The sequence below is a fragment of the Chiloscyllium plagiosum genome, chromosome 22, assembly GCF_004010195.1.
Source record: "Chiloscyllium plagiosum isolate BGI_BamShark_2017 chromosome 22, ASM401019v2, whole genome shotgun sequence".
NCBI classification, from domain to species: Eukaryota; Metazoa; Chordata; class Chondrichthyes; order Orectolobiformes; family Hemiscylliidae; genus Chiloscyllium; species Chiloscyllium plagiosum.
Genome location: NC_057731.1, coordinates 25,244,929 through 25,269,662, shown reverse-complemented (window position 1 = coordinate 25,269,662; position 24,734 = coordinate 25,244,929). Strand labels below are relative to the sequence as shown.

Sequence of the window (24,734 nt, the reverse complement as noted above, 5' to 3'; positions counted from 1 at the left end):
ATTCTCAGCTACCTTCTCCCCAGCCCCACCCCCCTCCCATTTATCTCTCCACCCCCGAGACTCCCAGCCTCATTCCTGTTGAAGGGCTTCGGCCCAAACTGTTGATTCTCCTGCTCCTCGGATGCTGCCTGACCTGTGCTTTTCCAGCAACACACTCTCAACTCTGATCTCCAGTATCTGCAGACCTCGCTGTCTCCTAGAAGATTCCATTGAAGTATGTCACCAGTCTTTTGAATAAATCAGTCAAAAATATGTGACTTTAACAAACAAAATGGGAGGTTTGGGACCAATCCTCCTCTCTCATCTCATGCCTACTCTGGCCATGTACCTATTGCAAATCCGTGCCTAGGTCAACCCATTTGTGGCAGCCTGGAAAACCACAGCACAAATGTAAATTGCGCGAAACACAATATATTGGGTTTCAGTGACCTATTCTTCTGTTTAGTGTCTGAGACCTGAGCATTCTTGAGCTCCCACTGAAAGTAATTCAGAACGCATTAAATAAAAGAGATTAAGAGAGCAGATAACTTACCTTCTAGTTCCTTTTGAAGCAGTTTCTGGTAAAATTCGTCTGAAGACATTGTGACTGAAATACATAATGGACATTCACCATTTAGAACACCTGATGCCTAGATCGGGGAAGTATCATGCTACATGAATCCCTTATCGCCAACCCTCAACAACATGTCCTCTTTCCCCCGACACCAAAAAGAAGTATTCTTTACCGAGTGCACAATACCAGTGGGCTAGGGTTTAGCACTGTTTCTGTGGATAAGTTTTCAGCAAATTCAAATCTCACCCATGATTCATAGCTACAAAACCACGAGTGCAGCAATTCCCTTTACATATGTACATTGATGTTTATTACCCTGAAGCCCATGGAGCTGATGTTTATAGCTTGACTGTTCATTGTTTATTTACCTTGATTCATGAAAAATTTGAAACAATTAAACTTCTTCATACAGGTGAATTCAAAAATCACAAATTTGGATCCTGGGGAATGTTAAAATGGCTGACAATCATGAGATTGCATCAAATTAGATTTTTGACCTGAGGCAGGTGGAAAAATGATGATTCTAAGTTTTCCAGGCAACCACAATGCCATTAATCGCTCGAAGAAAAGGGAGATTGCTTGTTGATAAAAATTTGCAAAACATCCCAAGTAGCAATCACAGATAAAATTTACTTTGTCAGCCACTATGGGGAGGTTAGATTAATCTTGGATCCCTGAAATTCTAGTGCTCTGTACAAATGCCTGCCTCTTTTCCTTGAAAGTGAGCTGATTCCAAAGGATTTCAGGTGGGATCATCATGATGAAACATGGCACAATACACCCCTCACACCTTAATGCTTGTTTATTTTTGCTGCTGTTAAATATTTTTGCTAAGTTCATCAATTTTGGTTCAGAACTGAACATAGAGAGAATAGTATTTGAATATTTTGCCACATTAAAAGTGGATGTGGTTTCTTGCTTTACCATTCCTTTGTATTAACATTCAGTAGTGTCACTCCACTATTCAAATAATCCTTGCCTGGTTTTCTATCTGCAGTCTCTGCCAATTGGAACGTTAGGATGCTGCGAATCAGCAAATAGAGAGGAGAACAAGGACAAAAATCGTTATCCCAACATCCTGCCAGGTAATGAAATCTCTTTAGAGTTCTCAGGTAAAGTTATATGCCCTTTTCCAGCCTGTATTATTTATTTGCAAGTTATATTTTCAAGGAATAGTTGTGCTTTTTGACAGCATTAGGCTCCGGTTTCCTCCCACAATCCAAAAATGTGCAGGTTAGGTGAATTGGCCATGCTAAATTGCCCATAGTGTTAGGTGAAGGGGTAAATGCAGGGGAATGGGTCTGGGTGGGTTGCGCTTCGGCGGGTCGGTGTGGACTTGTTGGACCGAAGGGCCTGTTTCCACACTGTAAGTAATCTAATCTAATCTAAAAATAACATTTATACGTTTTTAAATTAGGGGCAGAGTACTGGCATGGATAGAGGATTGGCTGACTGGCAGAAGGCAGGGTGTGGGAATAAAGGGGTGTTTTTCAAGATGGCAGCCAGTGGTTAGTGGGGTTCCACACAAGTCAGTGTTGGGACCACAACTATTCATGTCATACATGAACAATCTGAACGAAGGAACTGAGCGCATTCTTGCTAAGTTTGCAGATGACACAAAGATTAGTGGAGGGTCAGGTAGTGTTGAGGAAGCTTGGAGGCTGCAGAAGGACTTGGACAGACTAGGACAGTGGGCAAAGAGGTAGCAGATGAAATACAGTGTGGGAAAAGGAGAGGTTATGCACTTTGATAGGAAGAATGGAGGCACAGACTATTTTCTAAATGGGGGAGGCTTCAGAAATCTGAAGCACAGATTGACTTGGGAACCCTCGTTCAGGATTCTCTTGAGGTTAACATGCAGGTTCAGTTGGCAGTTAGGAAAGCAAATACAATATAAGCATTCATTTCAAGAGGGCTAAAATAAAAGAGCAGAGCTATACTGCTGAGACTGTATAAGGCTCTGGTCAGACTGCATTTTGAATATTGTGAGCAGATCTAGGCCTCATATCTAAGAAAGAATGTGCTAGCATTGGAACAGTGTCCAGAGGATGTTAACGAGAATGATTCTCGTGATGAAGGATTTGACATAGGAGCAGTTGAGGATCCTGGGTGTCTCAATGGAGTTTAGCAGGATGAAAGGGATCTGATAGAACCTTACAGAATACTGAGAGGCCTGAATAGAGGGGACGTTGGGAAGGTGTTTCCAATAGTTGGAGAAATTAGGATCCGAGGACACCGCCTCAGATTGCAAGGACGACCCTTCAGAACTGAGATGTGAGAGAATTTTTTCAGCTACTACTTCAGGTAGCGAATCTGTGGAATTCATTGCTGCAGAAGGCTGTGAAGGGCAAATCATTGAGTGTATTTAAGACAGAGATAGATGGGTTCTTGATTCATAAGGGGCTCCAGGATTATGTGGAGAGGCAAGAGAATGGACTTGAGAAATATCGATAGAATGGTGTAGCAGACTCAGTGGACCAAGTGGCCTAGATCTGCTCCTATATCTAGTGGTCTTTGGTCTTCTGGCCTAAATATTTTAAAGTACAAGCAGAAATAGTGGGTTATGATATGCTTTTGCTCGAATAATTAACAAGTGTTTAATGTGAAACTGCAGTAAGGAACATTAAGATATCATTTAAAAGTTAAAAATATTTTGTAACAGGGACATTGTTTATAAAATGAAATAATTTTAGCCAGGTTTAATGTAGGCATAGTTTAATATCTGATGGTTTATTTTGCTGTGTTTTTTTGGACAGCTATGAATTGATTTTCTTTCCCCCTATATTGTCTTGAGATGTTCTGGTCTCACTGTATACCTAGAGTCTGGAGGTATCATCTGCGAGTTTCCCTCCACATAACACAATATCCTGACTTGGAACCATGCCCCCATTCTTTTACTGTCATAGGATCAAAATCCTATAAGTCTTTTCCTGGAATGCTGTGGCTCTCAACCACCTCAGGAACAATTGAAGATGGACAACACGTGCTGGCCTTGCCAGCAATGTCCACTTCCCATGAAAGAATTTTAAAATATCTTTACACTGGATCTACCTCCTGCTAGTTTTCTGCTGATTAGACGGTGGGAAAGAAAAATATGTACTGTAGGACATGTGGTTGTTATAAATAGCAAGTCTGATGTCCTGTATGTTGTTGCATTTTGCAGAGAATGGGTTTATATTAAAGTGTTTTTTTGTTAACGAAGCAATACATTCTTTTTGTCAGTATAACATAAAACTTTATTGACTTGTAACCTTTCTTCCAGATGACAATTACAGAGTGACTTTGACGACTGTCGATGGGATACCAGGCTCAGATTACATTAATGCTTCATATGTTGATGTAGGTGTTTATTCTTTTGCTTAAACCATTAGCAATGTGCTTACATTTAATTAACATATTGGCAAAAACTTTCTGTGCAAAAGATGAAGAAAAATAACATGATGTGTATGCATGGCAAGCTACAGTGACTTGATCACCAAGACTTATTTTCCCTGCAGGGGTATAAAGTGAAGAATAAGTTCATTGCAGCTCAAGGTAGGTGACTGTTATATCACCTGCCATTTCTTTTTTGTATTGTTCATTGAGTGAAACTGTTATCTGAAAGTAATAGACATTAGGTGATTTGCAAATATCACTTTTAATAATATGACAAGATAAACACGATGCATGCAATATTTAGTAAAGAAACCTCTTTCTTTCATTCAGAATCAGTATTATCTCTAACTTCTCATGCCAACTTCACTGGTGGGTATGGTTTGATGTAAAGATATCTTTGTGGGTTAATAGCTCCTCATATTGTTGGAGAATCATGGGGATTTGCCCTAAGGCCCTTGTTCACTTGAGTCCATACAAAAGAAAAAAATACAGCCATATAAATATAGATTTTGAATCCAAATAATGACAGAAATGCTACTTTTATAAATTCAACAGAGAGATTAAAGCAGCATGACAGGCTTGGTATAGACTAAACAAAGTTCAGAACTCATTATTTTGAGCACTGATGTTACAACACTGTAGTCAGCCACATATGTAAGGTGGCAGGAACATTTAAGCATATTTAAGAGCCTCAAATCGAAGTAATTAAAATTATCTACATTTGAGTTTCTGTTTGGCCAGTTAGGCATGCACAGATTCTTCTCTATTCTCATGGACACTAAATTTAAGAACATGTAAATGCAATAAAGTACAAGTGTACACAGCAGTATGATTGCAGGTTAACCATTCAAAATTGTTGCCAGGATTTGTCAGCATTGGATCACCTTGATCCTAGAGAGATCTTGCTTTCTTGCCCTGTTCTAGTGAGATACTCAGTCTTTTAGCACATGTTAGAGCCCAAGCTTTCTTGATCAAAATGTGCCAGGGATTCCTCTCTAGTGGCATGATGAGAGCACCACTTACCTGAAATGGGAGAGTTAAATCTCTAGGGTCAGGACTTCACGCTGCAAAGTTCAATACCTTAGTAAATGTAGCATAGGCACAGTTCAGGAAAAAGAATTCAAATAATGATCCTAAAATATAACATTGGCTCAGTGGTTAGCACTGCTGCCTCACAGTGCCAGGAACCCAGGTTTGATTCCGGCCTCCAGCAACTGTCTTTGTGGAGTTTTCACATTCTCCCCGTGTCTGCATGGGTTTCCTCCGGGTGCGCTGGTTTCCTCACACAATCCAAAGATGTGCAGGTCAGGTGAATTGGTCATGCTAAATTGCCCATAGTGTTAGGTGCATTAGTCGGGGGTTAATATGGGGAATGGGTCTGGGTGGGTTACTCTTCGGAGGGTCGGTGTGTACTTGTTGGCCGAAGGGCCTGTTTCCATACTGTAGGGAATCTAATCTAATCTAAAGAAACAGTTACAAAAGCTGTGCAAATTCTTTTGTCAAATAAATCCAGCCATGAAAGCTGTTTTATGCAAATTTATCCAGGCGAAATACAGTTTGCTTTCATCGTGTTTTAAAAATGAAAATAATGTAAAAATAATACCATGCAAGCATTGAAGTTTTGTTCATGTATCTTTTATTCAAAATTATTTCTTGAACTGTTGTATCTCTATTCCCAAGGTCCCAAAGAAGACACTGTCTCAGATTTCTGGCGAATGATATGGGAACAGAAATCTGCTTCTATTGTTATGTTAACAAATGTAAAAGAGAAGAAGGAAGTGAGTATGTGAATATCCAAAGATTAGATTATTGTTAAAACTATAACAGAAGATGATGCCTACTATAAATATCTTTTCATGTTTGGAATATACGCTATAGGTTAAAGTATAGATTATTCATTTAATGTTTTCACAGATAAGTTTTTTTTTAACCAAAAGTACTCAGATTTTACTGATTTACTCTAGAATTACAAAATTTCCTGTCAATCTCATTATCTGAAACTTTTCTTTTTGTGAGACATCAGTATTTTGTCTGTCTAACAACAAATGCATCATAAATATAAAATAGTGGATAACTTTGCTTCGGAATTAAAACAAACCATGTACAAAAGTGCTTTTGAAGCTATATTTATGAAATGAGTAAAAATATCAAAGAGCTGTTTCTCTTGTAAGGGAATAGGGCCTACATGCGCCTTCCAATACTGAACCAGTGGCTTGATGTTTAATTAGGGCTCATGATCTGATGCCCAAATAATTTACAACTCCTAACATGGGGCCACATCTACATTGATCGTGTGGAACACTCTTCAAATATAGATACTCTACTAGGTCCATCAATGACCTCAGTACCCACTTATGATGCTGAGCTCTGCCAGGAGATGCAAACTGTCTACAGAGCACAAACCTCAAAGCAGAAGGCAGCCATTGTAGAATCTGCTTCTGCTTGAAAAAGGGAGGAGATGGAACATTAGGTTGCCAGCCAACTCTGTACTATGCCCAATCATAACCTTTTAGTGTTAAGACATTATCGCATGGAATAAATTACTTTAATATTCCTCACATTGCATCCAGATGCTGTGCACTAGACTGTTTGGGTTTGATGACGTGTGATTTGTAATTCACCTTCTGTTTTCCCCCACCCCATTAGCATGAGTCAAACAGGCTGTTCATTGATGATGACTAGATTCTGAACTTCTTCCTGTCCCTGCCATTGCTTTGGAATTTCCACTGCACCCACAGGTGGCATGGCACTGGGACACCATCCAGGAGCATTATTTCAAAGGGCACCTACTGGACAATTACAAATATTGGTCCGGCTTCTGTGACAGACAAACCATGGGTAACCAAACAGCTGTGCACTTCGCAACCTGCTGTCAATGAAGGTGCAAATTCAGAGAGCAAATGTAGATTCAGCATGCCAGCAAATGTACCTCACGATCAGAATGACTCTGTCAACCTGCTTGTTGTTTTTCTTGGACCTGTAAATTTAACAATTTCCGCAGCTTGAGCAGTGCAAGTTGGACAGTATAAGTTACTGCTGCTCATCCAAACTACTCTTGAAACAGAATCTATTTCTAACAATAGCTGGACTGGTACTGCATATTTTAGTATAAAACAAAATAACTTCTGTGATGTTTAGTAAGCTGTAGAATAGAATATGAATGTTGCATTTGTTTTGGACTAAGACTTGTGGGGTCAGAGGTGAGCAGAGCCTGTAGTAGATGATGAAGTGGGTGTTTCAGCGGTCTTGCCCCTCATGGAGAACTTTTGAGACTCGCAGGTTATGTCTGTTGGAGAGACTTGACACAAATACCAGGTAATTAGGCAGCATGAGAAAGCATTAGATCTCCCACTCCAGTGGGACACAAATCCTGACTGAGAGCACCACTTTGAGGGGCGGCCCTTGCTAATATTTCCACTCAGGCCTGAAGGAGGAATTATTGGATCACTGGCTGGAATAGTCATTGCAGGGAAGCAATCATCACCTCAGAGGCAAGGACAGAGATTTCCACTTCCTAATGTCAGTCTATCAATTGGACAGAGAATGTCTGTCATCAATGGACCAGGCCCAATCCTGAGTAGGTCCCCGGGAAATCCTGATTGATGCATCCGAGATGGCATGTTTCTTGCCCCATACTGTGGCTTCTTAAGGGCCTCAATTGGCATCCAGCCCTGAGCTTTAAGGGACAGTCTGGAAAGTGTTGTATCTCAACACCCTTGAGTTAACCAGTTCCAAAGTTTAAATTCCACCCGCTGGCTCAAGGGGTTGTGGCGAAATGGGTATGGTACAAAGCAGATGGGGCTTGGAAAAGGAAGCAAGCTGATTTTAGGGTAGAAACAGATGTATAGAATGAAAACTGGGATTTGGAGTGAGGCCAGGGTTTAAGCAAGAAACTTGGGCATAAATAGAGAGCAAGTGCGTGCTGTAGAATTGAGGCTGGGGGAATAGGATGAAGCCCTGAGATTTATTTGTTTTTTCCAGGGAATGTGGTTGTGAAATCTGCTGATAGGGCAATGATTGGGAATTGTGCGTTCGGATTCAGGAGCAGGAAGAGACTGAATAATGGAAAGAAATAAATGAGGAGAGAAGCTGAAGTTGAGGGAACTGCCAAAAGTTTAATGAAGTATATACATATTTCGAGAATGTAGATACTAAAAGATTTGGGAGGGAAGCGTGAAGCCAAACAACAGAGATCGACGAAAAGCTGAAGGGCAAGAGATGATTTATTTTTAAAGTTAGCAACAATATGGAGGCAAAGAGCAGCATTTGCAAAGGCTAGCAGCATACTAGAAGTATAAAATTAAGATTTAAACATTTATATTTCAAATAAAAAGATAAATAAATAAAACTTAACTGAAGAAAAGTTCAGCAGCAGTAATTTGAGGCTTTCAGCATTATCATTGGTGGTGGAGCCGTGAGATGGAAGCAGAGGTAGTCTCATATCACCAGTGTTGAAGGTTAGATATAAACTCAGCAATGTGAATGATTTGTAATGTTACAGGCAACATTACAAATTTGATATATTGTTCAAAACCAATTTGAGCACCACCTACTGGCGAGACAGGAAAACGACGCAGAAAGTGGTGAGATTTCAAAACAGATACAGCTTGGTGCTGTTGCTGCTGTGGAAGCCTTGAGATTAGAAAGTAGGACATTCAACACCTCCAGCCACTTATGTAGTGCCATGCAGGGCACCACATGCAGTGAAGGACATCAACATGTGCACTGAAACTTTCGAAGTGTATATTGCGATGTGAGGGGATGGCTCGAGCTGATTTACTTCAGATTTTGGAAACTTGTAGTGTGCGAGTCCAATGAATGTCTGTGATAATCATTCACATAGAATGCTTCTCCCACCAACAGCTATTTAAAAGGATGAACCCTCTAATGTGCAGCTGAAGTCTTTTTGACTTTCTTCTGCTTTTGCAAATTCTGTAGAAGTACAGTGTCGAAAAGGGTGGCACTGGAAAAGCACAGCAGGTCAGGCAGCATCCGAGGGACAGGAGAGTCGACGCTTCGGGTATGAGCCCTTTATCAGGAATGTTGCATTCGGGCTTATGCCCGAAACGTCGACTCTCCTGATCCTCAGATATTGCCTGACCTGCTATGCTTTTCCAGCACCACCCTTTTCGCCTCTGACTCTCCAGCATCTGCAGTTCTCACTTTCTCCTGTAGAAGTACAGTTTAGTGTTTTTGAGGGTGTTGCATCAAATTCCTGAATTGGTGGAGGTCATTACCTTCTGTTCACAGGGAGGACAAGCTAAAAGGTACAAGGGTGGCTGTTGCAGTGTCCAGGGTTTCCAGCGTGAACAAGAGATGGAGCTGAGGGTGTGGAGAGGAGAAATAGTCCTCAGAGGAAGGAGCAAAAGGATTCTCCTCAGAAGACAGTATCCATCATAGATTTGCAAAGAGTACTTCTCCTTTGGTAACTAGGGCCATTGTTGAAATGAATTCAATTTTTATTGTATAAATTATCATAAAGTATGTGCTTAATCCTTCAGGAAAAGTGCTACAAGTACTGGCCTGACCAGGGTTTGTGGACCTATGGAGCAATCCGTGTATCAGTGGAAGATGTCACCGTTCTTGTGGATTATACTATTCGCAAATTCACCATTCAGAATGCAAGTATTTTCTGGATTTGCCCTTCTTTTATGAATCATATTATTAAAATAAGTTTTTAAAATGATTTCATTATTGCCTCAATTAATTTGGATTTTTGTCAGCTACCCTTTTTTTAAAAAATAACTGACTGTTGTTTCTTCACTGACAAATACTGTCACCATCTTTATTACAGTTTGCAGTTTAATGATAATTTTTAGTTCTGAAGTGAATGGACCATTGTACATAAGATTTACTTTATTAATAAATTATAGTATAATATAAAAATACTTTATGAATAGAAAGTCATAGTTATCCTGATAGCATGTATGGAGAGTGTTAATGTTTCAGTTCAGTCACCTTTCTTCAGGTGACAAAATGTCATTACCCTGGAATGTTTCTGTCTTCACAGACAACGCTTCTGCTGAGTATTTCCAGCATTACAGTTTTATTTTATGTTTAGTTCACAAAAATACCTCATCACAGAGGCAAATGTAATGTTTACAGTACCTTTTGGAGACACAAACCAGCGTTTGATTATTTTAACTGGTTTTTCCAGTTTCAGTAGTATTTTACTTCTATTGTCAATTTGCATTGACAGCATTTATTCTTAGCATTACAGGATTTTAAGTTTTTTTTACTTAACTGAAATATATGATTTCAGCAATGTTTTATAGCCATTGCATTGTTCAAAATATGATATGCCTCAGCCTCTAAAAAGTCCCCCTTCCCCCATTATCATATTTTTCTCCTCTGTCTGCACGATATGTATGAGTTTGATTACAGAATTAGTTCAACATTACAGACAGTAGGTTTGCCTGTTGAAGTCTACATTGTTACATCAGCTAACATTAACCACCAATTGAATTGCATGGACTCCATCTTTCTGGTTTATGCTGAATGTGGGAAGTGTCCCAACAAATGTATCCCCTGACCTACAATGGATTTAAAAATAATATTGAAATAATGATCATATAACTATAAGAATATATCTTCTAGTCTTCCAAAATGCTGCCTTGTCACCTTCCTTAACTGCAAGTTTTGACTTTTGCTGGAGCACAGGCGATGGATAACAGAAATCCAACAGAAATGCCTGGTAGCTGTAGTCCACTTGAATTTGCAAAAGGCATTTAGTAAGGTGCTGTGCAGAAGTTTAATATGAAGGATAAAGACTCGTGGAATTAAAGATAGTCTACAAATATGAATGGAGAATTGATTAAAGGGCTGGAAACAGAGAGTAGGGATAAATGGCTTTGGGTAATGGAATGCTGCTAAGATCAGTGCTGAGGTCTCGGCTATTTGCAATGTATATTAATAACTTAGATTACTTTTGATATCTGCCTACCTAAATTTGCTGATGATTCAAAACTAGGTGGGAATGTAAGCCATGAGGAGAATGCAAAGTGGCAACACAGAGCTATGGCAGTTTAAATGAACGGACAACAAGATAGCAGTTGGAACATAATGGGGAAAAGTGACATTACTTACTTAAGAAGTAAGCATAAATGGTGTGAAAAGCTAAATAGTGAATTCCATGGAGACTTGGATATACCTCTACAAGGTCTCTTTTATATCTTTCCCCTCTCGCCCTAAACCTATGCCCTCTAGTTCTGGACTCCCCTACCCCAGGGAAAAGACTTTGTCTATTTCTCCTATCCATACCCCTCATGACTTTATAATCCTCTTTAAGGTCACCCCTCAGTCTCAGACGCTCCAGGGAAAACAGCCCAGCCTATTCAACCTCTCCCTAGACTCAAATCCTCCAACTCAAGCAATTCCTTGTAAATCTTTTTCTGAACCCTTTCAAGTTTCACAACATCCTTCTGATAGGAAGGAGACCAGAATTGCACTCAATATTCCAAAAGTGGCCTAACCAATGTGAACTATTCTCTGTGTAAAAAAAAAAAAAGTTGCCCCTCATGTCCTTTTTAAACTTCTCCCATCCTGGGGAAAGACCCTTGCTATTCACCTCATCTATGTCCCTCATAATTTTATAATTGTCTATAAAGCTCCCCTCAACCTCCTTGAAAAAAGTCCCAGCCTGCTTTTATAACTCAAACCCTCTAGTCCCAGCAACATCCTGGTAAATCTTTTCAGAACCCTCTCCAATTTAATAATATTGTTCTAATAGCAGGGTCACCAGAACTGTACACAGTAATCCAGAAGAGGCCTCAACATGGCATCCCAACTCTGATACTCAAAGGCCTGAGCAATGAAGACAAATGTGCTAAACACTTTATTAACTACCGTGTCTACCTGTGATGCAACTTTCAAAGAAATATATACCAGAATCCCTAGGTCTCTGTGTTCTACAACACTACACATGGACCTACCATTAATTGTCTAAGTCCTGCCCTAGTTTTTTTTTTAACCAAAATACAATACCTCACATTTATCCATTTTAAACTCCTTCTTCCAATCCAGGGCTAAAAGGATCAGAAGTCGTGGGGAGAAAGCAGGAATGGCGTACAGAGTTGAATGATTAACCATGCTTGTATTAAATAGTAGAGCAGGCTCAAAGGGCTGAATGGTCTTCTCCTGCTGCTACATTCAATGTTTCTGTTTTTCTTTCTGGAGTTTTCAAGCCTTTAAAATTGTAATCCATTATTGGGGACATTAAGAATGAATATCATGGCGAATGGAGTTGAAGCAGAGGATTGTGTTCAATGGTGGAGCAGGTTTAAGAGATCATAAGAAGTACTGTTCAGCGTTCTTACGTGCCTACATTAACTGGCCATTCTTAAATCAAAAACTACACACGAAGTGTCAGCAAGCTAGCAAATCATGAAAAGGCATATCTGTCACATTTGGTAATCACAAACTTAATTAACATTCTTTCCATTTGTAGTCCAGAGACTGCAATGAACAAAAACATATGTACTACCATCTTTGATAAGTTGAGCTAACTCAAAACACAGCAGGGTTTCCCATTCCAAGGTGTATTAACTTATCGCATCTTCTCTGTTGAGTTATAAATGCCATTCAATTCCTACATGTTTTAAATAATGTGCTTGTCACATCTTTTTTTTTAAATTAGTTGATCAAGATTTTGAGATACAATTGGTACTTTTCCTCAACAATAAAAATTGGAGGTTAGATTAAACTTAATTTTGTGAACACAGTTAGCATATCCCAATGTCAGTAAGTATTATATTACATTTGAAGGTACAACATTTTCAGTGTACTTCTCTTAATAGCCATGATGAATTCTGACCAAATGATATAGTAACAAAGATATGTCTGTCTCTTGCTGTCTCCTTGATTTTGTGTTAGGTAATGAGAGAATGGCAAGTTTTGGTTAATTGCTGGAATCATTTCGGTGTAATCGTACCTTTCTTAATACATGCCAATTATGAAATGATTGTTGTATTTTTATTGCATTTTTTACAGCAAAGAGTGGGCAACAAATCTCCAAGACTAATAACACAGCTTCACTTTACGAGCTGGCCTGATTTTGGTGTACCATTTGCACCCATTGGCATGCTCAAATTTCTGAAGAAGGTTAAAATGGTGAACCCCTCCTATTCAGGACCTATTGTGGTTCATTGCAGGTAAATGTTAAGTTTACATTCTTCTGCCACAACAAGTGAAGCATTATTGTTCCAAGCTACACAAAGTCAAGTTGGTTTTGCCAGAGCCTGCAGGGCTGTCTATGGTGTGCTGTAGGAAAATGTTGATTAATATTGATATCTAACTCTAACAATTGCTTTGTGCCATACTATGTGCTGTCTCGATCTAGAACAGCTGGAGTTTTCCACAAACTTACAATTTAATCTATGCTTACAAACTGGTAAATGGGAAAGCAAGAAAACCCAGCAGCTTTAGAGTGTGTTGCATTACAGAGAACATACAGACCACTGAGAGACATAATTCAATCAATATTCATTTCACATGATGTTGCACTTCCCTTTTTAAAATAACTATTGAATGTTCTGAACTTTGGCTTATGCCCAATTTCCTCAAGAAAACTATTAGTCATTCTTTGAAAAGATTCTTTTTAATCAGTTGATATTTATCTTCCATTTAATATGTATAGCATAACTCGGATGCTGCCTGAACTGCTGTGCTCTTCCAGCACCACTAATCCAGAATCTGGTTTCCAGCATCTGCAGTCATTGTTTTTACCTAGCATAACTTGCAGACAATCCTTTTATCAGTTTGAATTTTTTTAGAGCTCCTAAGTTGTGAGAGAAAAATATTAATGAAGCAGAGCTAATAATTTAGCAACTTTGTTGACTTCCAGGTGATGTTTTAAAAATGTTGGTTCTTTGTTTTGTTCCTGCCTCTCTGTGGATTCCACTTGTGTTACACACTTTTCACACCTGGAGTATTGTGGGCAGTTTTAATGGTTTTAGTTGATAAAAGATATATTTGTCATGGAGGAAGTACAGCGAAGGTTCACTAAACTGGTTCACGGGATGGCAGATTTGACATAAAAGGAAAGATGGTATGAGCAGAGTCTGTATGCACGAGTTTAGAAGAATGAGAGGGTCCCTTATTGAAATGCATCAAATTCTGACAGAGCTGAAGGCAAGGATGATTCTAATGGCTGGGAGGTCCAGAATAAGGGGTTGGCCTCGGCATATAGGGTGGGCCATTTTGGACTGAGATGCAGAGAAATTTATTCACTCGAAGTGGGGAACCTGTGGAATTCTCAACGCAGCAGTTTGTGGAGGCCAACTACTGAATATGCCTAAGTAAAAAATAAATAGACTTCTCAAGACTGAAGATGTCAAGCAGTATGCTGAGAGAGCAGGCGTATGGCATTGAGATAGAAGGCAGAATCTTGTAGGGGGCTGAATATTGTAGGCTGTGGTGAGAAAATTGAGAGAAGGCAGAATCGCATGAGAAATCCAGTGAGGCATATTTCAGGGGCAGCAGCAACTTTGCTGCATCTTTTAATGGAGCTTCAGGCATCAAGGTGAAATTTGTGTGAGGCAGCGAGTTGCTACGTAGACAGGATGACTGCTTATTAAGAACCTTATTAACTGCACATCTTGCCTCAGTAATCTGTAGCTTCCTATCCCCACCACCTGAAATGTACAAAACAAGATGCCAAGAATTCTCAACATAGACATCAGAGTGGGTACTTGGCAATTTTAGCTCACTGTTTGCTCCAAACAGCCTCTGTGTTGGAGCTAGGCAATAATATCTTGGGACTCGGTCCTTTTTGACACTGACCACGCAGGCACCATGTCCATGGGTACTGACACCCGATATGTTTGGTTCTATAAACCCTCTTGGGACATCTCAAATCCACTTACAGTATCTTCCTTCACTTCAAAGCTGCACCTCTAACTGAACCAGCCACTATCGTAGTAAGGCTGTAGCAAGGACACTTTGTGCTCAGGGACATGCATCCGGTCTGTATCTCTGAGCTCTTCATTTGCTCTCTTGGTATTCACTCACTCTGAGCTGTTAGTTTTACTCTCAGAATTCCTGCCTTGCCTTTTTGCACTTTGCTACCCTACCCTGAGTCTTACAGTACTACTGTATTGCTCTGCAGTCTCGCACAGGCACAAAGCCAAAGCTTGATATGGTTATCCGCAGTCCTCAGTCAACTCCAGGGAGATAGTTTTCCATCAAGGAACAGCACAGTAAGGCAAAGGCAGCTTCTGACAACAGTCCAAGGGCTTGGACACGGTCAGTCAGCCGCCTGGGGTGGCCAGAGTCAGGATCCTTCATTTTAGAGGTGAGGAGCCAAATGACAGGCAACCCCCCCCACATGTCTTATCATTTTCTACCCTATTGTGAGTTGCTGTCCTCCTGGATTGAGACAGAAGCAAGCAGTAAGGGAGTTTAAAGTTAGTGGCAGAGTTCTTAATTTTGGTACAACTGGAGAGATGACCTGAGAGAATGAGTTGGCAACACTGAGGCCATGTAGAAATGGTGCTTTTGGGAGTTGGGAATGGGTGATGGTGAGTGAGGGAAGTTGCTGCAGGCACCAATGAGAGCGATAGAGCATAAGCCTTGGTGTAAAGTGGGTGTAGTAACAAAGTCAGAGTGAGTGTGAAATATCAGAGACAAGATATTCGCACTTAGGCTGACAGAGTTGAGCAGGTCACTGACCTTCTTCCCACATTGCTGTGCATTCCTCCAGATGGCTGAGGCTGTACTGACCCAAATGGCAACCTTGGTCCAGGTTGATATGACCTGTTGTGCATGGCCTCTACGGTTGGTTGTGTGTCTGCATGCATCCCATCCAACAGGACTGCAGGTTCCTGTCCATAAAGGTGGGGGCAATAATTTCCTCTTGTCTGTTATGTCCCAAACCAATGTCAAGAACCACATAGGGCAGCTTTGGACTGACCATGCTGTGTGCGTGATGGCTTTTTAAAGATGGAATGGGTGCCTGGATATTCCAGAATAATCCAGCACCGGTGAGCTAAACTGGTTGTAGCAATTGGTAGAATGGGGCTAGAATCCGATGAGAGGAGCACCATAGGAGCAAGAGAGGTAGTTCATTAAGTGAATTTGATAAGATACAATGGTAACCTTGCAACATGAAACCCTTCATGAAACTCAACAAAACTGCTGCAGCCAAAAAGAGTAAGGTTCACCCCAGTGGATCAACCATGATCTGGTTGAATGGGATGCGCCCTTTTATTGTGTTTTCAGAGAAGGCTTTGCAGAGCTGGTGACAGACCTCCTGCAGTGCTTTCTAATATCTCTCCTGTTCTCATCAGGTAGTATTTAGCGTCCAAGTGACTACTCCTTCTGGGGCCATAGTTAAGAATGGAGAGTCACCTCGTCTAGGAGCTCGCATTCTGAATGACATTTTCCCTTTTAGCCTCTGGTACTCTGGACTGGTATAGCGCCTAATACAGATGCACTAATTCAGATCAGCTAATTTAACACTAAAGCTGATGATGTCAGATGTATATGACTTAGCATTATAGAATAAATAGAATATAAAATAAAGGGTCAAAGATCAGTTAAATCATAGAACTGAATGGATCCTTCAGTCCAGGATGTTGTGCCGAACATGACGTCAAGTTAAACGAAGCCCCTTTGCCTGCCCTTGGTCCATGTCCCTCCATTCCTTGCGTTCTCATGTGTTTATCTAAAAGTCCCTTGAATGCCCCTATCGAGTCTGCCTCCACCACCACCCCTGGCAGTGTGTTCCAAACTGTTATCACTCTCTGGGTTTAAAAAAAACTTGCTGCTCAGACTTCCTTTGAACACTCCCTCTCTCACCTTAAATGCATGTCCCCTAGTAGTGGATGTTGTGTTAGATAACTGCACCATCCTAAAATTATGTACTTTTCTCATAGTACAAACACACTCCCCTTCTCCAACAGTCTAATACAATGGGGCTAAGAGCTGCTTCACAGCAGATAAACAGATCAGCTATTTATTCTTTAAATTTGATAGGGCTCTGGTTGATTACTCTGTGATTAATCATGCACCTGAGTGGGGGAATTGATGGTTAGTGGCTGGAGGGAACAGGAGGAGATGGGGAGAGTGATGATGTGCAATTTGAAATACCCTACCACTACCAAAATAGCTCCAAATTCAAATCAGATGGCGTCCTTTGTGTCAAATGTTACTGTAATGGTAAAGATGGGCAGTAAAATAGTATTGCATTATCCCCATTATTGTCTTTCTTGTATTTGTGCAGACCTAGTTAATATCAGAAAATCAGCAAAATAGGGACTACAACTGAAATACTCCCTTTAATTTTCCCATCATTTTCATTCGTAGCTTCCAAAATTAGGCACAGTGAAAAGAAAACAAAATTACAGATGTGCCTTTTGATTGTGGTAACTTTGTCACTCCAGCACCTGTTTATCTATCTATATAATTTCATAATCATGCATTATCTAAATTCCATCGGCAAGAGAGCTAGTTAACCTAGTTAACTGAGTACAGTTGGTATGAGAAGTAAAGGCAAAGAGAAGACCAACAGTAAGAAAATGCACAAGGTGATTAGTTGACCTTTGTAAGCAATCTCGTATAATTCCAGTTATGAATATGGATTTGGACGTTTTAAATTGTTGTTGCCTTTCATTTTTGCATTTCTAGTATCCAAATATTGCATGCTAATGAGGCCAATTTTTCACCCATCATTTATGGTATCTCATTTTAAAACTACCTTTTGTGTTTCCTTTTAAAAGCAGCTCTATTAAAGTTTATGAAGTAACTATATAAGCTTTTGCACAGTTGCCTTGAAGGAAAATCCACTGCTGAATATCTTTTCATCTTTACTTTCATAAGAGGAGTTTGTATATGTTAGGTTGCAAAGCTTTTGCTAATCCTACCTTGGGATTTGAATTTCTATTTTACACAACCTTACATATTAATTCTGTGAACTGTTCTTCTCATGTATTATGAAGTTTCTCCCTTGAAAATCAATACTGGTAGCAGTGCTACTTATATTTGTAAGCAGAGCGCATCGGCTACAAGCTCCGATGTAGGCAGCTGTCTCCCCTTTGCATAAAACAAGGTTGTTCTAGCTTTAATCCAAATCGAGAATCTTTTCAATTGTTTCAGGAGACAATTCCTTAATCTCTTTATTCCTCATTCTTGTCCTTCAGAAGTGGAACATAGGTTTCACTGTGGAGATGTGCATTGCTCTTTATACTGTTGTACTCGGGGAACCTGGGCAATTGTGTATTTCCCTTGAAATCTTTTCTCGCAAAAGCTACTGTCAAAGTAGTATGTACATTGCATTATTACCAGCCACACGATAACAATCTTCAGTGAAAGGTCAGGCCACCTGTGCCAGAGGAACCTCAGAAGCTTGTTTTGAGAAAATGTCTCCAAGATGTAGCTAATATCTAAAGAAAATATCAGCTGAATGTTAGTCAATTAATTTATCCTCCTAAAATAAGCTTTTATAGCAGCGACAAATATTGTCAACTGATCTGACTTCTAGTCTGAGAATATTAACATCATAGATCATATCTAATTAAAATAGACAATTACCTTCATGCGGTAGAATCTCTTTGGTTCTTTGAATGATGTCATCCTATTCATTCTTAATTCTAGTCTGGTCATACTCGTATGTTGTTTTGGGAATTAGCGTTTGTGCAAAACTGTCTTTGAAACGCCCTATTCTGCCTCATCTTGCAAAATAAAATGTCGATGCATGTCACAGAGAAGTGCACTTGACGCAAAATGTTTCAAATGAACACAGTCTCTGAGGCACTGGCCAGCTCCCCATGATACATTATCCTTCACAAAGATTGGTTGAAAGGCAGGACATATATCTCCATAATTTCGCCTGAAGTAGATCAAAAATATTATCCTGAAAGTAGAACGTGGAACTTCAATGATTATAATTTCACACTCTGTGCATAGTATGGCTAACACCTACCCATGTATACAATCCACAAAGTGAGAAATGTAGAGTTCCATAATCACAAAAAAAGGTATTTTCACCAAGCTGTGCAATTGTTTTTTAATTAATCCCAATTTAAACAAAGCAATTTTTAAAAAAGTATCTTAAGATTTTCAGTGGGTGGAGAATGTACTGTAGACACCCAATTCTGGAATTGAGCAAACAACAAATAGACAATAACATTTGTGCTACCAAAGGACAAGTCCCTGAAAGACATTAGTGTGTATTACAGGCGAGTGCTGCTCAGATTTATGAAATGTCAGTAACTTTGACAGAGTGGCAAATCCATTTTTTTATTCCTAGTGCTGGGCAGAATTTCTTACAATATGTTTAGTTGATTCAAGTAAGCAAGTGTCACTATCTACACAGAATAGGGTAAGGATAAAGCAAGTTACTTTGATTTATTATTTATTTAGTTTGGTTAGTAAACACAAATCGTGGAGCCAAGTCATCTCATCACCTGTTCAACTGCAGAGTTTAAGGTGGTTAATCCATCACAAAGTCAGGAGAGGGGACACTCCTCGGTTATGTAAAGTATTGTCTGTGTGTCTCCATGCGTGAACCTAAGGGGCTTGTACTGAGGCTCCATGGTTGCATTGGCCTGAATCTGTTTAGCAAGGATCACTCACGCCCTGGTAGTTCAAAGTCTGTCATAAGGAACTTGTTAATTACTTAGTTACATTGATGAAATAAATATCTAACTCTGAAATTCTTAAAAATCCAATGAGTCTGTTACCGTTTGTACACTTTAGCACCAGATGGAAGAATACACTGAAACACTTGCCTGAATCTAATGTTATTGGAAAATAAAATGAACTTGTGGCCTTCCAAGTATGGCAGTGTATTGGACCAGATAGGAATGGCACCTGAATAAGCAGTTGAGATTCCACATTTATAAATCCCTAATTTCAGGGCTCACCATCAGAGAAAAGGTGATTTCTCGAAGGACAATGAAGATTCATAGTGATTCAGCCCTTCCTGTCACCTTCTAAAACATAAAAAGACCAAAAGTATGGAATATAGCTTCTGTCCACCTAGAGAACATAAGCAATTTAAACTGAGGAAGATTGGAAAATTATATTATTTCTCATGCTACAAGACCAATTGTAAGATTGTGCAAGCGTAGACATTTAACAATCCTTTTTAAATTGCAGTGCTGGTGTAGGCAGAACTGGAACATTCATTGTTATCGATGCTATGATTGATATGATGTATGCAGAGCAGAAAGTGGATGTTTTTGGTTTTGTGTCAAGAATTCGTAGTCAGCGTTCACAGCTAGTTCAAACTGATGTAAGTATTAGCCATTTTCTATCTTTTTTTCTATTAGGTTGAAATTGTACCAGCACTTGAAAGGAATAGGGGCAAGAAGGCCTTTCTTTGTATTCTATACTAGTTTTCTCTATCAAGCCATTGTTAGGTCCAGTTGACTTAATATATTTTTATTGCTCTGCTCGTAGCTGATGCCTGAACACAGCTCTTTTGGTGTCACAGGAACTCTCCTCCAGTTCCAATAGAAATTCAATTTATGATGTTGTAAAATTGTACCACATGTTCAGGTGTTAATGTAGTTTTGTTTACTTTATTGTTCCTTGCAGATGCAGTACTCCTTCATTTATCAAGCGCTGCTTGAACATTACTTATATGGTGACACGGAGCTAGATGTGAGCTCTTTGGAGAAGCATATACAGAAGCTTCACAGTAAAGCAGGACAGTTTGATGTCACTGGCTTGGAAGAAGAGTTTAATGTGAGTTAGTAAGTTAATAATCAGAGGGGCACCTGCCATTTAACATTGCATTAACTACTAACACAATTCCTTGGTCTGTAATTCTGAGTTATCTGTCGTTAATTGACTGTTTTTGAATACTCCGCAACATATAGGTTTCTTTTTAGGAATATTGTGTGCCAATTCTAGATCAGAGTCCAGTGGAGAGATGAATAACACTCATGATTCTACTCAGAATTTTAAATCCTCTTAGACAGTAATATCATTGTACACTACACTTATTATTAGTTTTAAATGCAGAATATGTAAGGACAGGGAAGGGCATCTGGCCCAAGGATGTAGGAACATAGGAAGAGGAATAGGCTATTCAGCCCCTCAAGCCTAATCTGCCATTCAATGTGGTCATGGCTGATCTGTGGCATAATTCTCTTAAGCTGCCTTTAACCCATATCTCTCGGTAAGCTTGCTTAACAAAAATGTATCTATCTCAAAATTAAAATTGCTAACTCTCTGTGCATCCACTGCCATTTGTGGGAAAGAGTTCCAAACATCTACAATCGGTTTTGTGTATGTTTGTAGAAGTGTTTCTTCATATCTCTCTGAAATGGTCTGACCCTAATTCTCAGACTATGCCCTGTAGTTCTGGGATCTCCAAAAATGAAAATAGTTTGTCTGTATCTACCCTGTCTTTTTCTGTTAATATCTTGAAGACTTCGATCAGATTACCTCTTAATTTTCTAAATTCTAGAGCAATTGGGCAGAATTTGTATAATCTCCCTGCATAAGTTCACCCTGAAGTCCAAGTTTCATTCTTGTAAACCTATGTTGTGCTCCTTTGGTGCTCATATATCCTTCTTAAGGTGTGGTGCCCAGATCAGCTCGCAGTACTAACCAGGATTTTGTATAAATGCAGCAGAACTTCTGCATCCTAGTACCCCAGTCCTCCAGATATAAAGACCGGTGTTCCATTTGCTTTCTTGATGAATTCCAAATTATAGTATAAAAAATGTATTTGTTTTGATTCTGATTTCAGCTTGACCATTTCCATTCTATGTTGTTACTGCAGAAATTAACTACTGTCCGAATAAGGAAGGAGAACATGAGAACAGGAAATAAGCCAATAAACATGAAAAAAGCCAGAGTCCTTCAGATCATTCCTTGTAAGTGAACTTTTATTCCACCCTCCCATATATTGAAATAATTCCCATCATCCATCAGGAAAAAGTCACATAGGGCCACTTTTCTACCTGGATATCTCATGTTCCCATTGACAATTTGTCATCTTGGTTCCTAATTGTTACCAATGACTAAATGACTTCATTCTTTCCTGAAAAGAAACATGAAAAAATATCAATGAGTTCTACTAAAGCAACTTGTATTACTCGTATCCCAGAGAGAATCAAAAGGTGGCATTGCCCAAGACTTTGGAGGAAATGTCCTGCCTTCTCTGTCACTTAAGGAGTGATGGGAGGCAAGGGAACTGAACAAAATGTGGAGCGAAACACCAAATGGTTTAACCTGGTTACTTAAATTTCAGATTTTTTGTAGTGGTTTGACTTTACTCTAAAATTTATCTTCCAAATATGAATTAAGTGATTGAGTGCTCAAAGACTGGGTGAAGTATCTCCATGCTGCTAAATATTGTGGGAGCGACCATAGGGATTGTTCAGGCGCAGGTGGGTGAGGTGATGAGCATTATGTTGTCCTCTGTAAACTTGTCCCTTGAGCATGTGGCTTAAAATTGTAAAAACTAGCTCAAACTCATTTCTACTGATTTTCCTTTTAAGTTGGTGAATACACAGAGGAGCAGTGCATTATTTATACACGTTAATAGGAGTTGAGATTTAATCTGATGGCCCTCTTTTGATATTAGCATGGGAATCCGAGGCACCAATTCCATTCTGTGTGTGGCGTCATAAAACCATAAGATATGGGAACAGTCCATTCAGCTTAGGGAGTCTGCTCTGCCATTCAATCATGGTTGATGTATTTCTCAAGTCCATTCTCCTGCCTTCTCCCCGTAACACTTGATTCCCTTAAAGAACCTATCCATCTCTGTCTTAATACACTCGATGACTTGGCCACAGACCTCTAAAACCGGTGAGGTTTTCCCTTAAAGTTGACCAAAGAATAAAGACTGTTTTCATGATGCTAATTACCTGGTGGAATATAGTCTCATTTTGACTTGCATTTCTGTCAAGGATGAACTCAAATGGTATTAGGCTGAATGCAATTTTTTTGTATTTTTAAGATGATTTCAACAGAGTTGTTCTGCCCAGGAAAAGAGGGCAAGAGTTCTCAGATTATATCAATGCTTCGTACATAGATGTAAGTACGTTTATCATGCTTGTGTTTACATGTACCGTTTTGGATAAATCCTTAAAATAGGACTGTTTTGCTTGCTTCAGGAACTTTATAAACTACAAGTGAAAATATCTCAATTGTTCATATGTTTTGTGGTTTATTTCCCAATTCCTATGACCTACTTTGGAAGGGTATACAGATTCCTTTCCTTATCCCACTACTCCATGGCTCACAGTAAAGTTTAAATTTTAGAAAGGAATGTGTTATTGCTCATGTTATATTAAGAACCCTACAATACAGCTCCGAATCAAAAAAAGATCTGTCTGATTCCTTCAGCAACAAACAGACAGAACTTAAGCATGGGTATAAAGATTATCAGCAAAAGGTTTACATTGTGCAAACATATACAACTATCCTTCCTGAAAACATGCGCGCACACACACACAACTTCAAAGACTGGAAATATACAGAAAGATTCTTTAGCGTGACATTTTAAAAGTACATGGGCCAAGTAACAACTAAATGAGGAAAAACTATTTTTCACGGATTGTCCAATGAGTGATCTGTAACCAGTCATTTACACAGAAGCTATTGGCACAGGAGTCTCTTTCTGGATCAGTTATTGCCGGCTGAGTTCAGTTTTCTGGAGATAGTGGTAATAATTTCCGAATTCTTCTTTTGGGAACCCTCTGCTTAGTGTGATGACGTCTTTCAGTGTGTTTTCAACTCTGAAACTTCAAAAGGGGTTTCAGAAAAAATATGGTGAAACGGCAAAGTCTGTTGCTCCAAGCACATTAACACTTTGGTTCTGTTCAAATCCAATAGCTTTATTACATCCACAATCCAGGTCATGTGACTGCTCTCTCAAAGTATTGTCGACTTGGTGGCTCTTGTTGAGCAGCTGGCATTCTTTTGATTTTGCATTCTCCTTCTCCAACACAAAAAAAGAATTTTGCATTTTCCTTTAACTTGCAAAATTACCTTTCCAAAAAATACAGTATACTGCTATGTCAATTAAATTATAAATTAATATTTTAGTTAGCATATCTTCAAAATAATCAATTGTCAATTCACTGGACTAAAATATTCTAAATCCATATTGTAAAATATCAAATATCTTACATGTCTAATCATTATTGTCTCCATAAAATAAGCTGAGCTTTTGAAAAGAATGTGGATGTTTAATGACTTTGTATGTTAGCGTTTGCAAAATGAGTTCTTTATAACAGGAGTGATGAAGAGATGGTTTACTGTTTTAATAATTCAGTCCTTGTATTTTTTTTTTCAGTCCCTGTGTTTCCCTTGTGTAGATTATAATATGTCTGACGTCAGAACAGTGATTCTTTTCAAAAAGCAAATCAAGATGCCAGGGTGACTCTATAGACTCTATGTAATCTACAACCAATTTTGCTATGAACATGAAAACATTAAAATTATTTTTCAGCCAAAACATGTATAGCAACAAATTCACGGTGTTAGCATGTAGCTTAATACTTGCACAGTTTGCACACACATTTTTGATCATTTATTTTGAGTTTTTTTTTTCATTGAATGCTTTGTTACAGGGTTACCGGCAGAAAGATTATTTTATTGCTACTCAAGGTCCAATCCCTCATACAATAGAGGATTTTTGGAGAATGGTTTGGGATTGCAAATCTCACACCATTGTGATGCTCACAGAACTTCGAGAAAGGGAGCAGGTACGGTACTATATAAGCACATTTAATACAATGGGCATATATCGAATGAAGTATTTTTATTGCAGTCAAACTTGAAAAGTTCAGAAAAATATTCAAACATTGCTGACTTCACATGCATTGTAAGTCAGAAAATGTAT

General features: G+C 39.1%; 1 protein-coding gene across 1 annotated transcript in view; it reads left to right on the top strand.

The window, feature by feature from the left end:
• Positions 1–24,734, top strand: part of ptprea (protein tyrosine phosphatase receptor type Ea) — a 48,467-nt gene that overhangs the window by 6,437 nt on the left and 17,296 nt on the right. The window contains exons 3-13 of the mRNA XM_043712606.1: positions 1,551–1,638; positions 3,816–3,892; positions 4,051–4,087; positions 5,609–5,706; positions 9,430–9,549; positions 12,917–13,077; positions 20,024–20,159; positions 20,465–20,614; positions 21,660–21,753; positions 22,845–22,921; positions 24,463–24,597. Coding sequence (XP_043568541.1) covers positions 1,551–1,638; positions 3,816–3,892; positions 4,051–4,087; positions 5,609–5,706; positions 9,430–9,549; positions 12,917–13,077; positions 20,024–20,159; positions 20,465–20,614; positions 21,660–21,753; positions 22,845–22,921; positions 24,463–24,597 — 1,173 coding nt within the window. The remainder of the gene's footprint in view (positions 1–1,550; positions 1,639–3,815; positions 3,893–4,050; positions 4,088–5,608; positions 5,707–9,429; positions 9,550–12,916; positions 13,078–20,023; positions 20,160–20,464; positions 20,615–21,659; positions 21,754–22,844; positions 22,922–24,462; positions 24,598–24,734) is intronic.